The 19,394-nt window shown below is 45.3% G+C and overlaps 1 protein-coding gene across 1 annotated transcript in view; it reads right to left on the bottom strand.

Moving 5' to 3' along the window:
• Positions 1-1,868: 1,868 nt before the first annotated feature.
• Positions 1,869-19,394, bottom strand: part of MAMDC2 (MAM domain containing 2) — an 86,499-nt gene continuing 68,973 nt past the window's right edge. The window contains exon 13 of the mRNA XM_075860441.1: positions 1,869-2,266. Coding sequence (XP_075716556.1) covers positions 2,199-2,266 — 68 coding nt within the window. The 3' untranslated portion in view covers positions 1,869-2,198. The remainder of the gene's footprint in view (positions 2,267-19,394) is intronic.

The following is a 19,394-nucleotide window of genomic DNA, read 5'->3' as shown; positions in this document are numbered from 1 at the left end:
GCTCGTTTTTAAAAAATAAAAACGTTACTGTAATCTACATTGCAGCGCCGATCTGCTGCAATAGCAGATAGGGGTTGCAAAATCTGGTGACAGAGCCTCTTTAAGAGAAAACAGCTCCTGATTTTCAGACGTTTTTTTAAGCCACTCGCGATTTTCGCTGCGTTTTTTACGGCTGTTTTTGGAGCGGTTTTCAATAGTCTGTGAAAAACAGCTCCAAAAACGTCCCAAGAAGTGACATGCACTTCTTTTTCATGGCCGTTGTTTTACGCGACCGTTTTTCATAATAGCCGTGTAAAAAAACGGCCCGTCGGAACAGAACGTAGTTTTTCCCCTTGAAATAAATGGGCAGAAGTTTGGAGGCGTTCTACTTCCGATTTTTCGGCCGTTTGCGGCCCGAAAAATGTCCGAAAATAGGCCGTGTGAACATACCCTAAGGGTATTGAGTGTTTTCAGGCGTATTTTGGGGCGTTTACGCCTCGAAAAACGCCTGAAAAAATGAAGCAGAACACCACCAAACATCTGGCCATTGATTTCAATGGGAAATACAGCGTTTTGTTCCGACGGGGCGTTTTTTTTACATTTTTGGAGCTCTTTTTCATTGACTCTATAGAAAAACAGCTCCAAAAGTGCCCGTAAAAAACACAGCGAAAATCGCGAGTAGCTTAAAAAAACGTCTGAAAATCAAGAGCTGTTTTCCCTTGAAAACAGCTCTGTATTTTCAGACGTTTTTTGCTAAGCGTGTGAACATACCCTAAGGGTATGTTCACACGGCAACGCCAATTACGTCTGAAATTATGGAGCTGTTTTCAGGCGAAAACAGCTCCTGAATTTCAGACATTTTGACAAGCGCACGCGTTTTTCGCGGCGTCTTTTACGGACGTAATTGGAGCTGGTTTTCATTGGAGTCAATGAAAAACGGCTCTAATTACGTCCCAAGAAGTGACATGCACTTATTTGAGGCGGGCGTCTTTTTACGCGCCGTCTTTTGACAGTGGCGCGTAAAAAAAAACCCCGTCTGCACAGAACACAGTAAGACCCATTGAATTCAATGGTCAGATGTTTGCAGACGGTTTGGAGCCGTTTTTACGGGTGTAATTCGAGGAGTAAAACGCCGGAATTACGTCCGTAAATAGGGCGTGTAAACATACCCTAAGGGCTTATTCAGACGAACGTAGAATAGGTCCGTGCAACGCGCGTGATTTTCACGCGCCTCGCACGGACCTATGTTAGTCTATGGGGCCGTGCAGACTGTCCGTGAGTTTCACGCAGCGTGTGTCCGCTGCGTAAAACTCACGACATGTCCGATATTTGTGCGTTGCTCGTGTTGTTTGAAGTCAATGGGTGCGTGAAAATCACGCGCATAACACGGAAGCACTTCCGTGTGACTCAAGTGATTCGCGCAACAGCAGTAAAAACTATGAATGAAAACAGAAAAGCACCACGTGCTTTTCAATTTACAAACATCCAAACAGAGTGTCATAATGATGGCGGCTGCGTGAAAATCACACAGCCACGCATCATATGCTGCTGACAAACGGAGCTGTTAAGTACCTTTTGCGCACGCAAAATGAAGCGTTTTTTGCGCGTGCAAAACACACATGCTCGTGTAAATCCAGGCCCTTGACTGTATTTTGCTGACAGGTTATTATTAGTATGCTCCCGCTTATTAAGGAAGCAGAAATAACATTCAATTGTTAAATAACTAAACTGGAGCTTTACTTTGATGATTCTATTGAATAAAACATTAGAAAATATGAACTAAAGTATCTAAACATTATGTACCCCCAAATAAATGCTGTGTTGGATGAAAAAGAGTGTATCTATTGAATGGAAAATCTACAAAGAGAAAATATTTTTTTATTGTGAAAGTTGAGTTTTTGTCAGTTCTTGTGTTAACAGTAAACACACATCATAATTACACACACGCACACAATTATAATACAGTGGGAACGGTGGCAAATGGAAAGGCAGTACACACATTATTATTATTACTGACGATACATGCGCTATTGCGTTTGTGACATATATCTAGCCCTGAGTAGATTGTCTTGTCTGAGAACACAAGTGCTCCGAGTTTGTTATTTATCTGTAAATATGTTTTTAAACATTCTTAAATTTGCTGTCAAAAAATATTTACTGTGCAGTTTCTGAAGTGACTAATGTCTATTAACTATGACTGATCTTAACAGAATCATGACTTAGAAGTCAATTTCATTCAGATCTTCTAAATATCCAGATGACTGCAGTGCTCCGAAATCTTCCAAATCTGCAAATACAATAATAGTATCATGAAAAACAAATCCCAACTGATTCTTTTAGAAAGCCACAACTTGAAATACAGTTACATCCAAAATATTACAATGTAACATGATTTAACATGAGCAGGTGTTTTGAGGAAAAAAAAAAATATAAGCTGACACAAGAATAACATTGTCCAGAGCTAGACTGTTGGCCAAAAACGTTAGTTCCGATAGCCACACCGGCACCCTGTTTACTGTTGTTGCTAAATTTCTTGGAAATGGCCACGCGTTGTTGCGGGTAAAATTATGAAGCGACTAAGTTTGTAATCAGTAATGGCTGCACGAGGTTGCAGGTAAAGGGTGTATTAAAATGGTGCAGTTTTGCCGCGTTTTTATGCGGCTCGGCTGAAAGCTGCACTGAAAAAATGCACGCATTTTTATCCCAATTTGCTGCGACTTTGCAAGTTGCGGAAAAAATGCATACGTTTTTTCTATGCGGTTTTCAGCCACACAACAAAAACAGTGGTTTTACTAGCAACAATGCACGCCAATTAACAAGGAATTTGACAACTGCACCAAACAGGGTGATGGCGCGGCTGTTGGCCGTATCGCGGCTGCGTCAATGCCTCGTTATGGGGCCTTACCTTTAGGGTATGTTCACACTGCCTATTTTCGGGCCGTAAACGCCCGAAAAATGGCCGAAAAATTGGAAGCAGAACACCTCCAAACATCTGCCCATTGATTTCAATGGGAAAAACGGTGTTCTGTTCCGATTTCCGATGAAAAACACGTAAAAAAAACGGCCGCGAAAGTGCAGGTTTTGGAGAAGTTTTTCATAGACTCTATTAAAAACAGCTGCAAAAACGGCCGTAAAAAATACTGCGAAAATCACGAGTGGCTTAAAAAACGTCTGAAAATCAGGAGCTGTTTTCCCTTGAAAACAGCTCCATATTTTCAGACGTTTTTGACTCAGCGTGTGAACATACCCTTACAGCATACAGGAATACAAGACAGGATGCTTGCTCTTCCCTCTTCTTTTTGGATAAGAAAGAAAACTTCCCACCTAGTAGCTTTCCTGACGACTTCCATTAATTAATACCTACTTAATCCTAAATAATCTCATTGATTATAAACACAATGAAAGGATCCATCCTAGAATTTACTATAACTGGCCTATTTGTTGTAAATAAATTAACTTTCTAAATTAGTTGCACTAAAAAGTCTTCTCCCTTTATGCTCTAGGAATCACTGCTGTACCTACACATTGCAGCTGCTGCTTGGCCTGTACATGGCTGAAAACTACGTCTGCCCCCCTACATTGAGTTAGATTTACTATTTGTGTTGCGACAGATTTCTGGCTTAAAGCTCCTTATACACGCGCTGATATGAGCCGTGAAAACGACAGCCCATCAATGAGACAGCTCGTTGATCGGCGCTCACTTGCTCCTTTCATAAGGAGCAATGATTAATAATGTATGGGAACGAGTGATCATTACTATGATCGCTCGTCTCCATACGTTTTTATCATGTCGGCAGCACATCTCCTTGTACACAGGGAGATGTGCTGCAAACAGCGATAATATTTAACGCTGCATAAACGAGCAGATCAGCCAATGTACAAGCGTTTGCTTGTTTACCGGCTGATCGTTGCCCTGTTTACACAGGGCAATGATCAGAAAAAAGCGTTCATATGCCCGATCATTGAACCGCGTAAAAGGGCCTTAAGTTGCAATTTTTTTTTAACACACATCGTGTTAGGCAAATTCATTAATGAAAAGTGCCAAAAAGATGTTTGCGATCAGTGCGAAAAAAATGAAAATATATATATATGAAATACATTTATTAGAGGAAGTCAAGAAGCGCTACTCCATCCGGAGGTGGAAAGAAATTGAATTAAGTATTTAAGGAGTATTTATTAAGGTAACGGTATTAGGTCTGATGAAGGTGCCAGTCCGGCGTTGAAACGCGTTACCTTAACCCTTTCTTGCCGACAATCTGTAGATACACGTCCTTTTCGCACATACCCCGTGTTGCCAGGGCGTGAATATACAGATCTCTGTTCCAGCCGGCATAGCGCTGTGAAAAGCGCTCGGACGCCGGCTGTGTCAGTGTCCGCGGCTCCCCAGCAACCTGCTCACTGACAGCCGAACAGATTGGTTCGGCTACAGAGAATATGATCACCATTATTAACCGCTTCCTGACCGCCCACAGTAAATTCACGTCGGCGCTTGCTGGGCTCTGTGCAGCGCCGACGTGAATTCACAGTGGATGTTAAAAGCGCGATCTGGGTGTCTCAGAGTAGTGCTGACACCCGGATCGTGCTGTTAACCCCTGCCTATGGTCCCGGAGACATGACCGGGACCTGAATGGTTCAGGTCCCGATCTTGTGATCACAGGGAGAGTTTGTTGTAGCAACAAACTGGAAAGTTTGTTGCTACAACAAACTTTCCCAAGGACCGATTGCGGGTGCTGCCGTCGGTTGCATGGCAAAACCGGAGGCCATACAACGGCCTCCGGTCTGCCATTCACGGAAGCCTATGAGGACCAGCTGGTCCTCATAGGCTTCCTGTCAGTGTGACTGTTAGGGTATGTTCACACGACAGCGTCCGTAACGGCTGAAATTACGGGGATGTTTTTAGGAGGAAACATCCCCGTAATGTCAGCCGTAACGGCATGTGCAGGCGCTTGAACGCTGCGTCCATTACGGACGTAATTGGCGCTGCTTTTCATTGGAGTCAATGAATAACGGCTCCAATTACGCCCAAAGAAGTGACAGGTAAATATACGCCTCGTGTGAACAGACAAACGTCAGCCCATTGCTTTCAATGGGCAGATGTTTGTCAACGCTATCGAGGCGCATTTTTCGGACGTAATTCGGGGCAAAAACGCCCGAATTACGTCCGTAATTAGTGTGTGTGAACATACCCTTTAGGGTATGTGCACACGACCTCTTTTCAGATGTAATGGAGGCGTTTTACGCCTCGAATTATGCCTGAAAAGACGGCTCCAATACGTCGGCAAACATCTGCCCATTGCCTGCAATGGGTCTTACGATGTTCTGTGCAGGCGAGCTGTCATTTTACGCGTCGCTGTCAAAATACGGCGCGTAAAACGACGGCTCGTCAAAAGAAGTGCAGGGCCCTTCTTGGGACGTTTTTGGAGCCGTTTTCTCATAGACTCCAATGAAAACAGCTCCAAAAACGGCCGTAAAAAACGCAGCGAATAATGGCGCGAAAAACGCGAGTTGCTCAAAAAACGTCTGAAAATCAGGAGCTGTTTTCCCTTGAAAACAGCTCCGTATTTTCAGACATATTTTGTTAAGTAAGGGTATGTTCACACGGCAGCGTTCGTAACGGCTGAAATTACGGGGCTGTTTTCAGGAGAAAACAGCACCGTAATTTCAGCCGTAATGGCATGTTGAGGCGCTTTTTGCTGCGTCCATTACGGACGTTAAATGAAGCTGGTTTTCCATGGAGTCCATGGAAAACGGCTCCATTTACGTCTGAAGAAGTGACAGGCACTTCTTTGACGCGGGCGTCTTTTTTACGCCCCGCCTTTTGACAGCGGGGCGTAAAAAAAATGACCGTGTGCACAGAACATCGTAAGACCCATTCTAATGAATGGGCAGATGTTTGGCAACGCTATCGAGGCGCATTTTCGGACGTAAATCGAGGCGTAAAACGGAATTACGTCCGTAAATAAGCCGTTTGAACATACCCTTAACATCACACTGACAGTTTATAATAGATTACCCTACCTAGGTAGTGTAAAGTGTTATAGCAGCCATCAGTGCTGCAGGTCTTCAAGTAAAACAAGTAAAAAAAAGTAATAAAAATGTTTTATAAAAGTGTAAAAGTCTACGGCCGTTTTTGGAGCTTTTTTCAATATAGTCTATGGAAAACGGCTCCAAAAATGCCCCAAGAAGTGTCCTGCACTTCTTTTTCGCGGCCGTTTTTTGACTAGTAAAAAAACGCAGCGAAAAACTCTCCGTCGGAACAGAACGCCGTTTTCCCATCTGCTTCCGAATTTTCTGGCGTTTTTCGGGCGTGTGAACATACCCTAATAAGTCTTTTATTATAGGAAAAAAATAAAACTTTAAAAAAGTACACATATTGGTATCACCGTGTTCGTAACGACCCCAACTATAGAACTATAATATTATTTTTCCCGCTCGGTGAACACGGCAAAAAATAATTAAAAAACAATACTAGCATCACTATTTTTTTGGTCATCACCCCTCCCAAAATATAGAATAAAAAGTGATCAAAAATTTGCATGTACCCCAAAATAATACCAATAAAAACTACAACCCGTCCTGCAAAAAACAAGCCTTTACACAGCTTTTTTGACTGAAAAATAAAAACATTTTGGGTCTCAGAATAGGGTGTCTCAGAAAATAAATAATTTTACAGAAAAGTGATTTTATTGCGAAAACGCCACAAAACATAGAAATAACTATATACATATGGTATCGCCGTAATCGTACTGAACTGCAGAATAAAGTAAAATGTCATTTATAGCGCACAGTGATTACTGTTAAAAAAAAAGGACAAAAAACATTGTCAAAATGTATGTTTTTTTTGTCACTTTGCTTGCCCAAAAATCTAAGAAAAAAAGTGATAATCCGTTGGGGACTACTCGGCTGAAGTTTCCAAAAAACGCAAGCTATTCAGCAAGATTTGTACCGCTTTCCATAACAGGGGGCTAAAGTTCCAGCTACAATATCCGGCGATATTAAAGGTCACGACCCCGAGTGGCACCATGCAGATCTACACTGATCACCGGGAGGCTGAGGAAGTTTTTAAGGATCTGCTTCAGGAAAGTCTTCCGCTGGCAGGTACAGGAGCCGTACCAGAAAAGGAAGTGCCCATGCAGTCCCATACCCCTTCGGTGAGGAGTCAGCCACCAAAGGAGAAGAGATTACCACAGACTCCACGGGCTGTGAAGTAAGGCCTTTGGATGCCAAATGGATAGGACATTTGAGGACAGCCTGGCAATGCGATATGGGTGGACAATGGGTAAGCACGATTGATAGCCCGCTTGATTATACCCATATGATGTGCCCATGATATTGTTCTACAGGTGCCCTCTATGTGGGAGGGCCAGGGTAAAGGGGTATGCACGGTATCGGGGGTATGACGAAATGCTGTTATGATGACATATAATTTTGTTACTTGGTCGGAGGATTCGACTTATCTCTTTAGGAAAGCAGGAGATAGCACCGTGTCAGAAAAAAGTGAAGTGCTGAAAATTACGGGTACTGAGATACAGGGGGTCCTTGAGGATAAAAGGTTATGTAGTTACTAAAAGTTTTGGTTTTCTATTAAAAGACAGAAGATCCGTGATATATAACACTGTTATAAAGGGGCTAACTAGTCATAACACTACCTTCCCGGCTTACTGGACTTGGTCAATCTTAGGATTATGTATGAGATACTCGCCTTGCCATCATAGCCCGACATCGTTAACCGTTTTATGAAAGTAGTAACGTGGAATGTTAAGGGCCTACTGTCCCCCCACAAGAGATCCATGGTCTTGCGACATTTACATAAGTTAAAAGCTGATATAGCCTTACTTCAGGAGACGCATCTGGTAGATAAAGATTTTTTCCGTATGCGGAAGTGGTGGGTAGGGGAGGTCTATGGGTCATCGGCAGTTCGTAAGAAAAACGGAGTAATGATCCTAATTCATAAAAATTTAGTATCTACTGTACACACGCAGCACGCAGACTCTGAGGGACGCCTTATACAGCTTTCATTAGATACTCCGATGGGGGAAGTGAGCATATATAACGTATACACCCCCAACTCAGGCAATCACACATTCTTTCAGGACCTGCAAGTTACAATTTTGGCAGACACGAATGTATTGAAATTAGTGGGGGGAGACTTTAATTCGGTAATGGATCCGGCTGAAGACAGGCAGCGCAACCTCCCCGCACAACCTCTCGCAACAGACGGCATCTTGCCGGTTTTTTCACAAGCCACACTGATGGGGGATAGCTGGCGACACATGAACCCGGATGGTAGGGAATACACCTATTTTTCGCCACACCATAAATCATGGTCCAGATTGGACTATGTTTTTCTGAGCTCGCACTTATTGCAGAGGCTGGAACAGGTTGACATCACCAATATGGTAATCTCTGACCATGCCCCGGTGAGCTTACTGCTGACAGACACTCATCCTAAAGGGGGGGACTTCATTTGGAGATTTCCGACCTTTCTAGCAAATGATGAAGGCTTTCAAGATCTACTGAGAGGATGGTGGCTAGAGTATGACGGGAATAATGCGGCCCACAGAACAGATTATGCATTATATTGGGAAACGGCTAAGGCTGTCTTAAGAGGGAAGATCATCGCTTATGTTACCTTAAAAAAAAAAGCAGATGTTCCAGAAATATAAGGAATATAGTCATGGGCTTAGAGGGGCATACTCCACTTTTCAGGAAGACCCGACTCCTGATAAACAGAACCACTGGGTAGAAGCCAAGGGATTGTTTGATGAATGGTTAGAGAGAAAGGAGAAGTATGGTAGATCAATTTATGAAGCTGAGCATTTTCGGTTAGGGAATAAGGCGGGGAGGATGTTAGCAGGGTTATCAAGGGGCTTCCGGCCTCGCACACACATCACAAAATTAAAGGACCATGCCGGCCATTTACACTCGGACCCTAGGAAGATCAATGACATTTTGAAACTTTATTACCAGAAGCTGTATGAGGAAGGGCCGGTACCGGACACCACGCAGGAAAGCCAATTTCTCTCCAGAGTATTCATGCCCACTTTGACAACAGAGCAATTAGACAGTCTTAATGCACCAATAGACATGGAGGAGTTACAGTTGGCGATAAGGGGGTTATCAAGCAGTAAGGCTCCGGGACCTGACGGATATCCGGCGGAGTTTTACAAAATACTGCTGGAACAGATAACTCCAACTTTGTTGTTTTACTTTAACTCGTTGATGCAGGGTACTCACATACCAACGGCGGCAAATATGGCGTACATAAAGGTGCTGCCCAAAGCTGGGAAAGATCACTCGCAACCGGGCTCCTACAGACCCATATCACTCATAAATCAGGATCTTAAATTGGTATCGAAAATAATGGCAAATAGATTGGCAGTCTTAATGCCCCAGTTGGTGGGACCATCACAAGTGGGTTTTATCAAAGGTAAAGCTGCAGTCACCAATATCAGGAAGGTTCTGGGGGTAATGGACGAGATTAAAGCTTGGCCATCGTCATCCGACCAACCAGCCCTGGTGGTTTTGGATGCAGAGAAAGCCTTCGATAATGTTGAATGGCGATGGCTAAACATGGTTCTAGACAAGTTTAATGTACAAGGAAACTTTAGGCGATATTTAAGTGCGTTGTACACCGACCCCACTGCGGCCGTCTGCACGCCGGGATTCAGGTCTCAGACATTCGCACTACATAAGGGCACACGGCAGGGATGTCCCCTATCGCCTTTACTATTCGACTTGGCATTGGAGCCTCTTATCCATGCTTTAGAATGTGACGAACTGTACTCCGGTATACACATAGGCGACAAGGAGGTGAAGTCAGCGGTATTTGCAGATGATATTCTCCTGTTTCTATCGCATCCATCACAACACCTACAGAAGGTTTTCGACCTGATTCGACATTATGGCTCCTTTGCAGGGCTTAGGATTTACCCGACGAAGTGCGAGTTACTGAGATTATCCCCCCATAATCATATGGGCGACATAGAAATTCAGCGAACAGGTATTAAGATAGCGACATCACACATAACATACCTAGGGATCCGGATAGGGCAAACGCCGGGAACGCTGTATAAACTAAACTATGAACCGCTCTTTCAGAAAATAAAAACTGAACTTGCTAGATGGGCGAATCTGCCGCTTTCGCTGTTTGGTAGATGTCATTTAGTCAAGATGATATAGTTCGCGAGACTGCTTTACCCGCTCCAGACCCTACCCATTCTTTTGAAGCATAAAGATGTCAAAGATTTTAATACTAGCATCTTAACGTTTATTTGGGCGAATAAAAGGCCTCGAATCTCAATGGCCAAGCTGCAGGGCTATCACTGGCAAGGCGGAGTAAATATTCCACACTTGATGGGATACAATATAGCCAGCTTGTTCCGACATGTTGCAGACTGGCTGCATCGTTCCAGTCATTATTCAAATTATGAGTTAGATAAGGCATTAGCGGGAACTCATGATCTCATCTCACTGCTACATACCAGGCTAGCATCGCTCCCTAGACATGTAAAGGGTTCGGTGTTACTGCGGGATACTATTATGTGTTGGAAGGAGGTGAGGAAAAAGATGGGGCTTTCATTGCAATTGTCCAAATACTTACCATTATGGTCTCACATAGACTTCCCAGCGGGGCACTCTAGTTCCCTATTCACAGTATGGAAACAACGGGGAATAGCGACAGTGGGTCACATACTCCATGCCTCAGAACCCCGATTGAACACATTACCTGAGTTGGTGGAGAAGTTACAGTGAAGGAAATAAGTATTTGATCCCTTGCTGATTTTATAAGTTTGCCCACTGTCAAAGACATGAACAGTCTAGAATTTTTAGGCTAGGTTAATTTTACCAGTGAGAGATAGATTATATTTAAAGAAAAAAAACAGAAAATCACATTGTCAAAATTATATATATTTATTTGCATTGTGCACAGAGAAATAAGTATTTGATCCCTTTGGCAAACAAGACTTAATACTTGGTGGCAAAACCCTTGTTGGCAAGCACAGCAGTCAGACGTTTTTTGTAGTTGAAGATGAGGTTTGCACACATGTTAGATGGAATTTTGGCCCACTCCTCTTTGCAGATCATCTGTAAATCATTAAGATTTCGAGGCTGTCGCTTGGCAACTCGGATCTTCAGCTCCCTCCATAAGTTTTCGATGGGATTAAGGTCTGGAGACTGGCTAGGCCACTCCATGACCTTAATGTGCTTCTTTTTGAGCCACTCCTTTGTTGCCTTGGCTGTATGTTTCGGGTCATTGTCGTGCTGGAAGACCCAGCCACGAGCCATTTTTAATGTCCTGGTGAAGGGAAGGAGGTTGTCACTCAGGATTTGACGGTACATGACTCCATCCATTCTCCCATTGATGCGGTGAAGTAGTCCTGTGCCCTTAGCAGAGAAACACCCCCAAAACATAATGTTTCCACCTCCATGCTTGACAGTGGGGACGGCGTTCTTTGGGTCATAGGCAGCATTTCTCTTCCTCCAAACACGGCGAGTTGAGTTAATGCCAAAGAGCTCAATTTTAGTCTCATCTGACCACAGCACCTTTTCCCAATCACTCTCAGAATCATCCAGATGTTCATTTGCAAACTTCAGACGGGCCTGTACATGTGCCTTCTTGAGCAGGGGGACCTTGCGGGCACTGCAGGATTTTAATCCATTATGGCGTAATGTGTTACCAATGGTTTTCTTGGTGACTGTGGTCCCAGCTGCCTTGAGATCATTAACAAGTTCCCCCCGTGTAGTTTTCGGCTGAGCTCTCACCTTCCACAGGATCAAGGATACCCCACGAGGTGAGATTTTGCATGGAGCACCAGATCAATGTTGATTGACAGTCATTTTGTATGTCTTCCATTTTCTTACTATTGCACCAACAGTTGTCTCCTTCTCACCCAGCGTCTTACTTATGGTTTTGTAGCCCATTCCAGCCTTGTGCAGGTCTATGATCTTGTCCCTGACATCCTTAGAAAGCTCTTTGGTCTTGCCCATGTTGTAGAGGTTAGAGTCAGACTGATTAATTGAGTCTGTGGACAGGAGTCTTTTATACAGGTGACCATTTAAGACAGCTGTCTTTAATGCAGGCACCAAGTTGATTTGGAGCGCGGAACTGGTCTGGAGGAGGCTGAACTCTTAATTGTTGGAAGGGGGTCAAATACTTATTTCTCTGTGCACAATGCAAATAAATATATAGAATTTTGACTATGTGATTTTCTTTTATTTTTTTTATATAATCTATCTCTCACTGGTAAAATTAACCTAGCCTAAAAATTCTAGACTGTTCATGTCTTTGACAGTGGGCAAACTTACAAAACCAGCAAGGGATCAAATAAAAATAACCAATAAAAATGTTTTTAAAAAAAAAACAAAAAAAAAAAACTGAAGGCACATGGAAGGCATCCGTGTGCCGTCCGTGTGTGACGGAGCCGTTGCCTAGCAATGGCCGGGCGGGAAGAAATGCATTACAAATATATTACACTAATCGGCAGCCACATGTCTATCAATCACTGATAGAGAAAAGAGGCTGCTGATTAAAAATAAAATAAAAAGCAGTTCATACGTACCCGGTCGTTGTCTTGGTGACGAGTCCCTCTTCTTTCTCCAGTCCGACCTTTCTGTATGACGCGGCAGCCTGTGATTGGCTGCAGAAGCCACTGCAGCCTGTGATTGGCTGCAGAGGTCGCTGCAGCCTGTGATTGGCTGCAGAGGTCGCTGCAGCCTGTGATTGCCTGCAGAGGCGTTCACGTGGGATGAAGCGTCATCCATGGAGTCCGGCCTTCTGACGTGCGTGACCACCACTACAGCCTGTGATTGGCTGCAGCGGTGACATGGATAAAACGTCATCCCTGGAGGCCGGAGAGGAGGAAAGTAAGTATGAACTTATTTTTTTTATTTTTTATTTCATTTAAATTGTATTTTCCGAGCACCGAGCATGGTACTGTCCAGGGTGCTGAAAGAGTTACTGCCGATCAGTGCAGCCCATTAACTCTTTCAGCACACTGGACAGTACCATGCTCGGCGCTCGGAAACACGGAGTGCACACGGCCGTGAAAACGGTGTCTGAAGTGTGCACGAGGCCTAAAGAGCCTTATCTTAGGACCCTACTCGAGTGTGTTATGCTTAGAACAATGCCAGGGTTCTTACCAAAAGTACCATCCAGCTCCAACTTGAATCAAGAGATAATTTTGCCAGTCCAACTAGTAGACTCAGCCTCTGATACACGTTGATTCACAATGCTTAGACGTAAGGAGGTCCCTACTTGCCTATCTAGAAATAACGGCCCCCTTTAGACAATCCAAAGGGCTGTGTAATGACGGGGTAGGGAGACAGACAGGTGAGCCCTCATCTACCCGACACTCAGTCCCAGCCTACTTGCACGGGCCATCCTAGGCGACGGCGTACAATATGTGTACGACAGACAAACAGACAAGGGTACACAGAAGCTAAGGGAAATGGGGCAGTTGCCCACTGCAACACCTTGAGCAACAGGAGTAGTGAACGAGCCGAGTCAAACCAGGAGTGTACAAGGTACCAAACGCAGAGCAGGAGCGTAGTCAGTAAAGCCAGGGTCAAAATGAAGCAAGGTTAATAATAATAGCAGGAGCAGCAGAGCCAGGAAACAGGAAAGAATCACAGGCAAAGACAAGCAGGAAATGAAGATATAAATAGACCGAGGGCGGGAGCTAGAACCGTCTGGCCAGGCTGTGATAGGTTCTCCCACTCCTGAGCCTACCAGCCTGAGTGGTAGCAGATCGAGTCACTCTATCAGACCTAGGAGCAGGTGCAGACTGATTAACCACGGGCGTCGACACAGAAGCTGTGTCTGGCAGATCCCTTACAGTACCCCCCCTTTTATGAGGGGCCACTGGACCATTTCTAGGTGGACCTGGCTTATTGGGGAACCGAAGATGGAACCTCCTGAGCAATACTGCAGCGTGAACATCCCGGGCGGGTACCCAAGTCCTCTCCTCAGGCCCGTATCCTCTCCAATGGACCAGGTACTGGAGGGAGCCTTGGACCATCCTGCTGTCCACAATCTTGGCCACCTCGAATTCTACCCCTTCAGAGGTGAGAACAGGGACCGGAGGTTTCCTCGAGGTAGCCAAGGACGGGGAGCAGCGCTTCAGGAGGGAGGCATGAAACATGTTGTGTATTCGAAAAGACGGGGGTAACACCAGTCGGAAGGAGACAGGGTTAAGGACCTCAATGACCTTGTACGGCCCTATATACCAGGGAGCAAATTTTTGGGACGGGACTTTAAGGCGCAAATTTTTTGAAGACAGCTACACCAGATCCCCGACCACAAACAAGGGGTTAGCAGAACGTCTTCTATCTGCCTGAGTCTTTTGTATGCTCTGGGACGCCTCTAGGTTATTCTGAACCTGGGCCCAGACTGTGCACAGTTCCCGATGAACGAAATCTACCTCAGGATTGTTGGAACCACCAGGTGAAACGGAAGAGAACCGTGGATTAAACCCAAAATTACAGAAAAAGGGGGAGACCCCTGACGAGTTACTGACCCGGTTATTAAGGGAAAATTCGGCGAGGGAAATGAAGGAGACCTAATCATATTGACAGTCAGAGATAAAACACCTTAAAGATTGTTCTAGAGACTGATCAGTCCTCTCAGTTTGGCCATTAGTTTCAGGATGGTAGGCCGAAGAGAAGGAAAGATCAATCTCCAGCTTTTTACAGAAAGCTCTCCAAAACAATGAAACAAATTGTATCCCTCTGTCAGAAACAATATTGACAGGAACCCCATGGAGACGCAGAATGTGTTTGACAAACAAGGTAGCTAACGTCTTAGCATTGGGTAGTTTCTTGAGGGGCAAAAAGTGGCACATCTTACTGAAGCGGTCTACTACAACCCACACCACCGACTTGCCTTGAGATGGAGGCAGATCGGTGATAAAATCCATGGAGATATGGGTCCAAGGTCTCTGGGGAATGGGCAAAGAACATAGTAAGCCCGCTGGTCGGGACCTGGGAGTCTTGGACCTAGCACAAATTTCACAAGTGGCGACGTAGGCCTTAACGTCTTTAGGCAACCCAGGCCACCAATAGTTTCTGGCAATGAGGTGCTTGGTATCCAGGATGCCTGGATGGTCAGATAGTGCAGAGTCATGATTTGCCCTGAGTACCCTTAGCCGGAATTGCAGGGGAACAAACAGCTTGTTCTCAGGAAGGTTCCCGGGAGCTGAACCTCGATCAGCCGCAATTTCAGAGACTAAGTCAGAATCAACAGAGGAAATGATTATACCTGGGGGCAAAAGACAAGCAGGATCTTCCTCCGAAGGAGGGCTGCCCATGAAGCTACGCGACAGTGTATCAGCTTTAATATTCTTAAACCCAGCCCTATAGGTGACCAAAAAGTTGAATTCTAGGAAAACCAGATTCTTGTGGTCGGTAAGGACCGTTACCTGGTGCCTAGCCCCCTCCAGGAAGTGGCGCCACTCTTCAAATGCCCATTTAATGGCTAAGAGTTCGCGGTTGCCAATGTCATAGTTACTCTCAGTGGGCGAGAACTTTCTGGAGAAGTAGGCACAGGGACAGAGATGGGTGAGGGACCTGGTACCCAGGGACAAGACAGCATCCACTCCCACCTCGGAGGCGTCAACCTCCACGATGAATGGCTCCATTTTATTAGGCTGAATCAGCACTGGGGCCGAGATAAAGTACTTCTTAAGAACCTCAAAAGCCAGGACTGCCTCCGGAGGACAGTGGAGGAGATCAGCACCTTTGCGAGTAAGATCCGTAAGAGGCTTAACGATGACCGAGAAGTTAGCAATAAATCTCCTGTAATAATTAGCAAACCCCAAGAAGCACTGTAACGCCTTCAGGGAGGCAGGTTGGACCCATTTAGCCACAGCCTGAACCTTGGCAGGGTCCATGCGGAATTCATTAGGAGTGAGGATTTGACCCAAAAATGGTATCTCCTGCTCCCCAAAAACAAATTTTTCGGTTTTAGCAAAGAGTTTGTTTTCCCGAAGGGCCTGGAGCACCTTCCTGACATGCTCAATGTGGGAGGACCAGTCCTTGGAAAACACAAGTATGTCATCAAGGTACACTACAAGAAATTCCCCCAGGTAGTCTCTTAAAATCTCATTTATGAAATTCTGGAAGACCGCAGGAGCATTACACAACCCAAAGTGCATGGCGAGATATTCGAAATGACCTTCGGGCGTGTTAAACGCAGTCTTCCACTCATCCCCCTCTCTGATGCGGATAAGGTTATAAGCCCCCCGAAGATCATACTTAGAGAACCATTGGGCCCCCTGAACCTGATTGAAGAGGTCAGGAATCAAAGGAAGGGGATACTGGTTCCTTACAGTGACCTTATTCAAGTTTCGGTAATCGATGCATGGCCTAAGACCACCATCCTTCTTCCCTACGAAGAAGAAGCCAGCACCTACCGAAGAAGTAGAGGGGCGAATGTAACCCATGGCCAGGCATTCCTGGATATACTCTCTCATGGCTTCATGTTCGGGACAAGAGAGATTAAATATCCTACCATTAGGGAGCTTAGCTCCTGGTACCAAAACGATAGCGCAATCGTATTCTCTATGAGGAGGTAACACTTCAGAGGCCTTTTTAGAAAAAACATCAGCGAAGTCCTGAATAAACTCAGGTAGAGTGTTCACCTCCTCAGGGAGAGAAATAAAATGAACAGAAAAACATGACGTCATGCATTCATTACCCTATTTGGTAACATCCCCAGTATTCCAGTTAAACGTGGGATTATGCATCTGCAACCAGGGAAGGCCTAAAACCAAATTGGACGATAATCCCTGCATCACCAGTACAGAGCACTGCTCCAAATGCATGGAGCCAACAATAAGTTCAAAAACAGGGGTATGCTGCGTAAAATAACCATTAGCAAGTGGAGTGGAGTCGATACCCACTACCAGGACAGGTTTAGGCAAATCAATCAATGGCATAGCTAGAGACATAGCTAATTCCACAGACATAATATTAGCAGAAGACCCTGAATCCACGAAGACACTGCTGGTAGCAAACCTACCCTCAAAAGAGACCTGAAAGGGAAGCAAGGTCTTATTAGGTTTCATATTTACGGGAAATACCAGTGCGCCCAAGTGACCTCCCCGATGATCACTTAGGCGCGGAAGTTCTTCCGGCTGCTTATTCTTACGCCTAGGACAGTTGTACACTTGATGCTTGTCGTCCCCACAGTAGAAGCAGAGACCATTCTTCCTGCGGAGCACTCTACGTTGTTGGGGAGACACAGAGGCCCCGAGTTGCATTGGTTCATCCGAGTTTTCCGTGGAAGAACGAAGCAACGGAACCTCGGGAGCCATCATGGGGGAGCCAGAGGAGAAAGCACAAAAACTTTCAAGTCGTCGTTCCCTGAGATGTCGGTTAAGACGTACCGCTAAAGCCATAACCTGATCTAGAGAGTCTGAAGAGGGATAACTAACTAACAGGTCTTTCAGGGTGTTCGACAGACCCAATCTAAACTGGCACCTCAAGGCAGGGTCATTCCACCGAGAAGCTACACACCACTTCCTAAAGTCACAACAGTACTCCTCAACGGGTCTCTTACCCTGACGTAAGGTCACCAGCTGACTCTTGGCAAAGGCAGTCTTGTCAGTCTCGTCATATATGAGCCCGAGAGCAGAAAAAAAAAAGATCAACAGAGGAAAATTCAGGGGCGTCAGGATCCAAGGAGAAGGCCCATTTTTGGGGCCCGTCCTGGAGCCGGGACATAATTATACCCACTCGCTGTCTCTCAGAACCTGAGGAGTGGGGCCTTAGACAGAGATAGAGCCTACAACTCTCCCGAAAGGAGAAAAAGTCTTCCGGTCCCCTGAGAACCGGTCAGGCAACTTGAGGTGGGGTTCAAGAGGTGAGGTGGGGGGCACTACCAGGGTAGCATCATGCTGGTTGCCCCTCTGAGCCAGGGCTTGGACCTGTAGGGAGAGGCCCTGCATTTACTGAGCCAGGGTCTCAAGGGGGTGAATAGTTGTGTCAGGGACCAGGGTACAAAAGGTATATGGGCCTGTGATTATGTAATGATGGGGTAGGGAGACAGACAGGTGAGACCTAATCTACTCGCCACTCAGTCCCTGCCTACTTGCACGGCCCGCCCTAGGCGACGGCGTACAACTGGGCGACGGTCCCTTCGCTCAATATGTGTACGACAGACAAACAGACAAGGGTACACAGAAGCTAAGGGAAATGGGGCAGTTGACCGCGGCAACACCGTGAGCAACAGGAGTAGTGAACGAGCCGAGTCAAACCAGGAGTGTACGAGGTACCAAACACAGAGCGGGAGCGTAGTCAGTAAAGCCAGGGTCAAAATGAAGCAAGGTTAATAATAATAGCAGGAGCAGCAGAGCCAGGAAACAGGAAAGAATCACAGGCAAAGACAAGCAGGAAATGAATATATAAATAGACCGAGGGCGGGAGCTAGAACCGTCTGGCCAGGCTGTGATAGGTTCTCCCACTCCTGAGCCTACCAGCCTGAGTGGTAGCAGATCGAGTCACTCTATCAGACCTAGGAGCAGGTGCAGACTGATTAACCACGGGCGTCGACACAGAAGCTGTGTCTGGCAGATCCTTTACAGGCTGTTTCTCCAATTCCAGGGGCCAAATAAGGGGAAAAAAGCCAGCAAAGCCTCACTAGCTAGATGGCTCAAAGAAATCATCAGGGACTGCTACTCCTTGGAAGGCCTAGAGTCCCCCTTAGATATTCGGGCCCACTCAACCAGATCCACATCGTGGGCAGAAAGATGCCATGTCCCCTTAGACCAAGTCTGAAAAAGCAGCCACTTTGTCTTCTTCCTCGACCTTCATTAAGCATTATAGGCTCGACTTATTTTCTTCTGAAGGTTCTGCCTTTGGCAAAAAAATACTAGTGGGAGCATCCAAAGCTTAACTGCCCCCCCCCCCCCCCCGCTCATATTCTCATTACTTGTTAAGTCCCCTAAGTGTGCGGCCCTAGGACGATCAGGAAGTGGAAAATAAACCTAAGATTTTCATTTCCTGGAGTCCGTAGGCAGCACAAGTTTCCCACCCTATATATATACACTGCTGCATACGTTACGCTTTCTGAAGGGATTTGGGCTCTATTTAACATTACCTGGGACCTCCTAATTGTTTAATTGATTACTGCTGAGTAATATGTCTCTTCTATCCGGTCAGATGAAGTATCTTAACTCTTAAGAGAGCTGCCTACGGACTCCAGGAAATTAAAATTTCAGGTAAATTTTCCACAGATATATATATATACATATATATATATATATATATACATATACACACACACACACACACACACACACACACACACACACACACACACACACAGTATATCTCAAAGGAAACTGGTAAAAAGTGGACTATATATTACAATGGAAGACTTTTCTTTGAAAACCAATATTTTTTAACATTTCAAA

This window comes from Rhinoderma darwinii, chromosome 1, assembly GCF_050947455.1.
Source record: "Rhinoderma darwinii isolate aRhiDar2 chromosome 1, aRhiDar2.hap1, whole genome shotgun sequence".
Taxonomy (NCBI): Eukaryota; Metazoa; Chordata; class Amphibia; order Anura; family Rhinodermatidae; genus Rhinoderma; species Rhinoderma darwinii.
The sequence above is the reverse complement of the archived record's forward strand: the minus strand, read 5'-3'. Positions and strand labels throughout refer to the sequence as shown.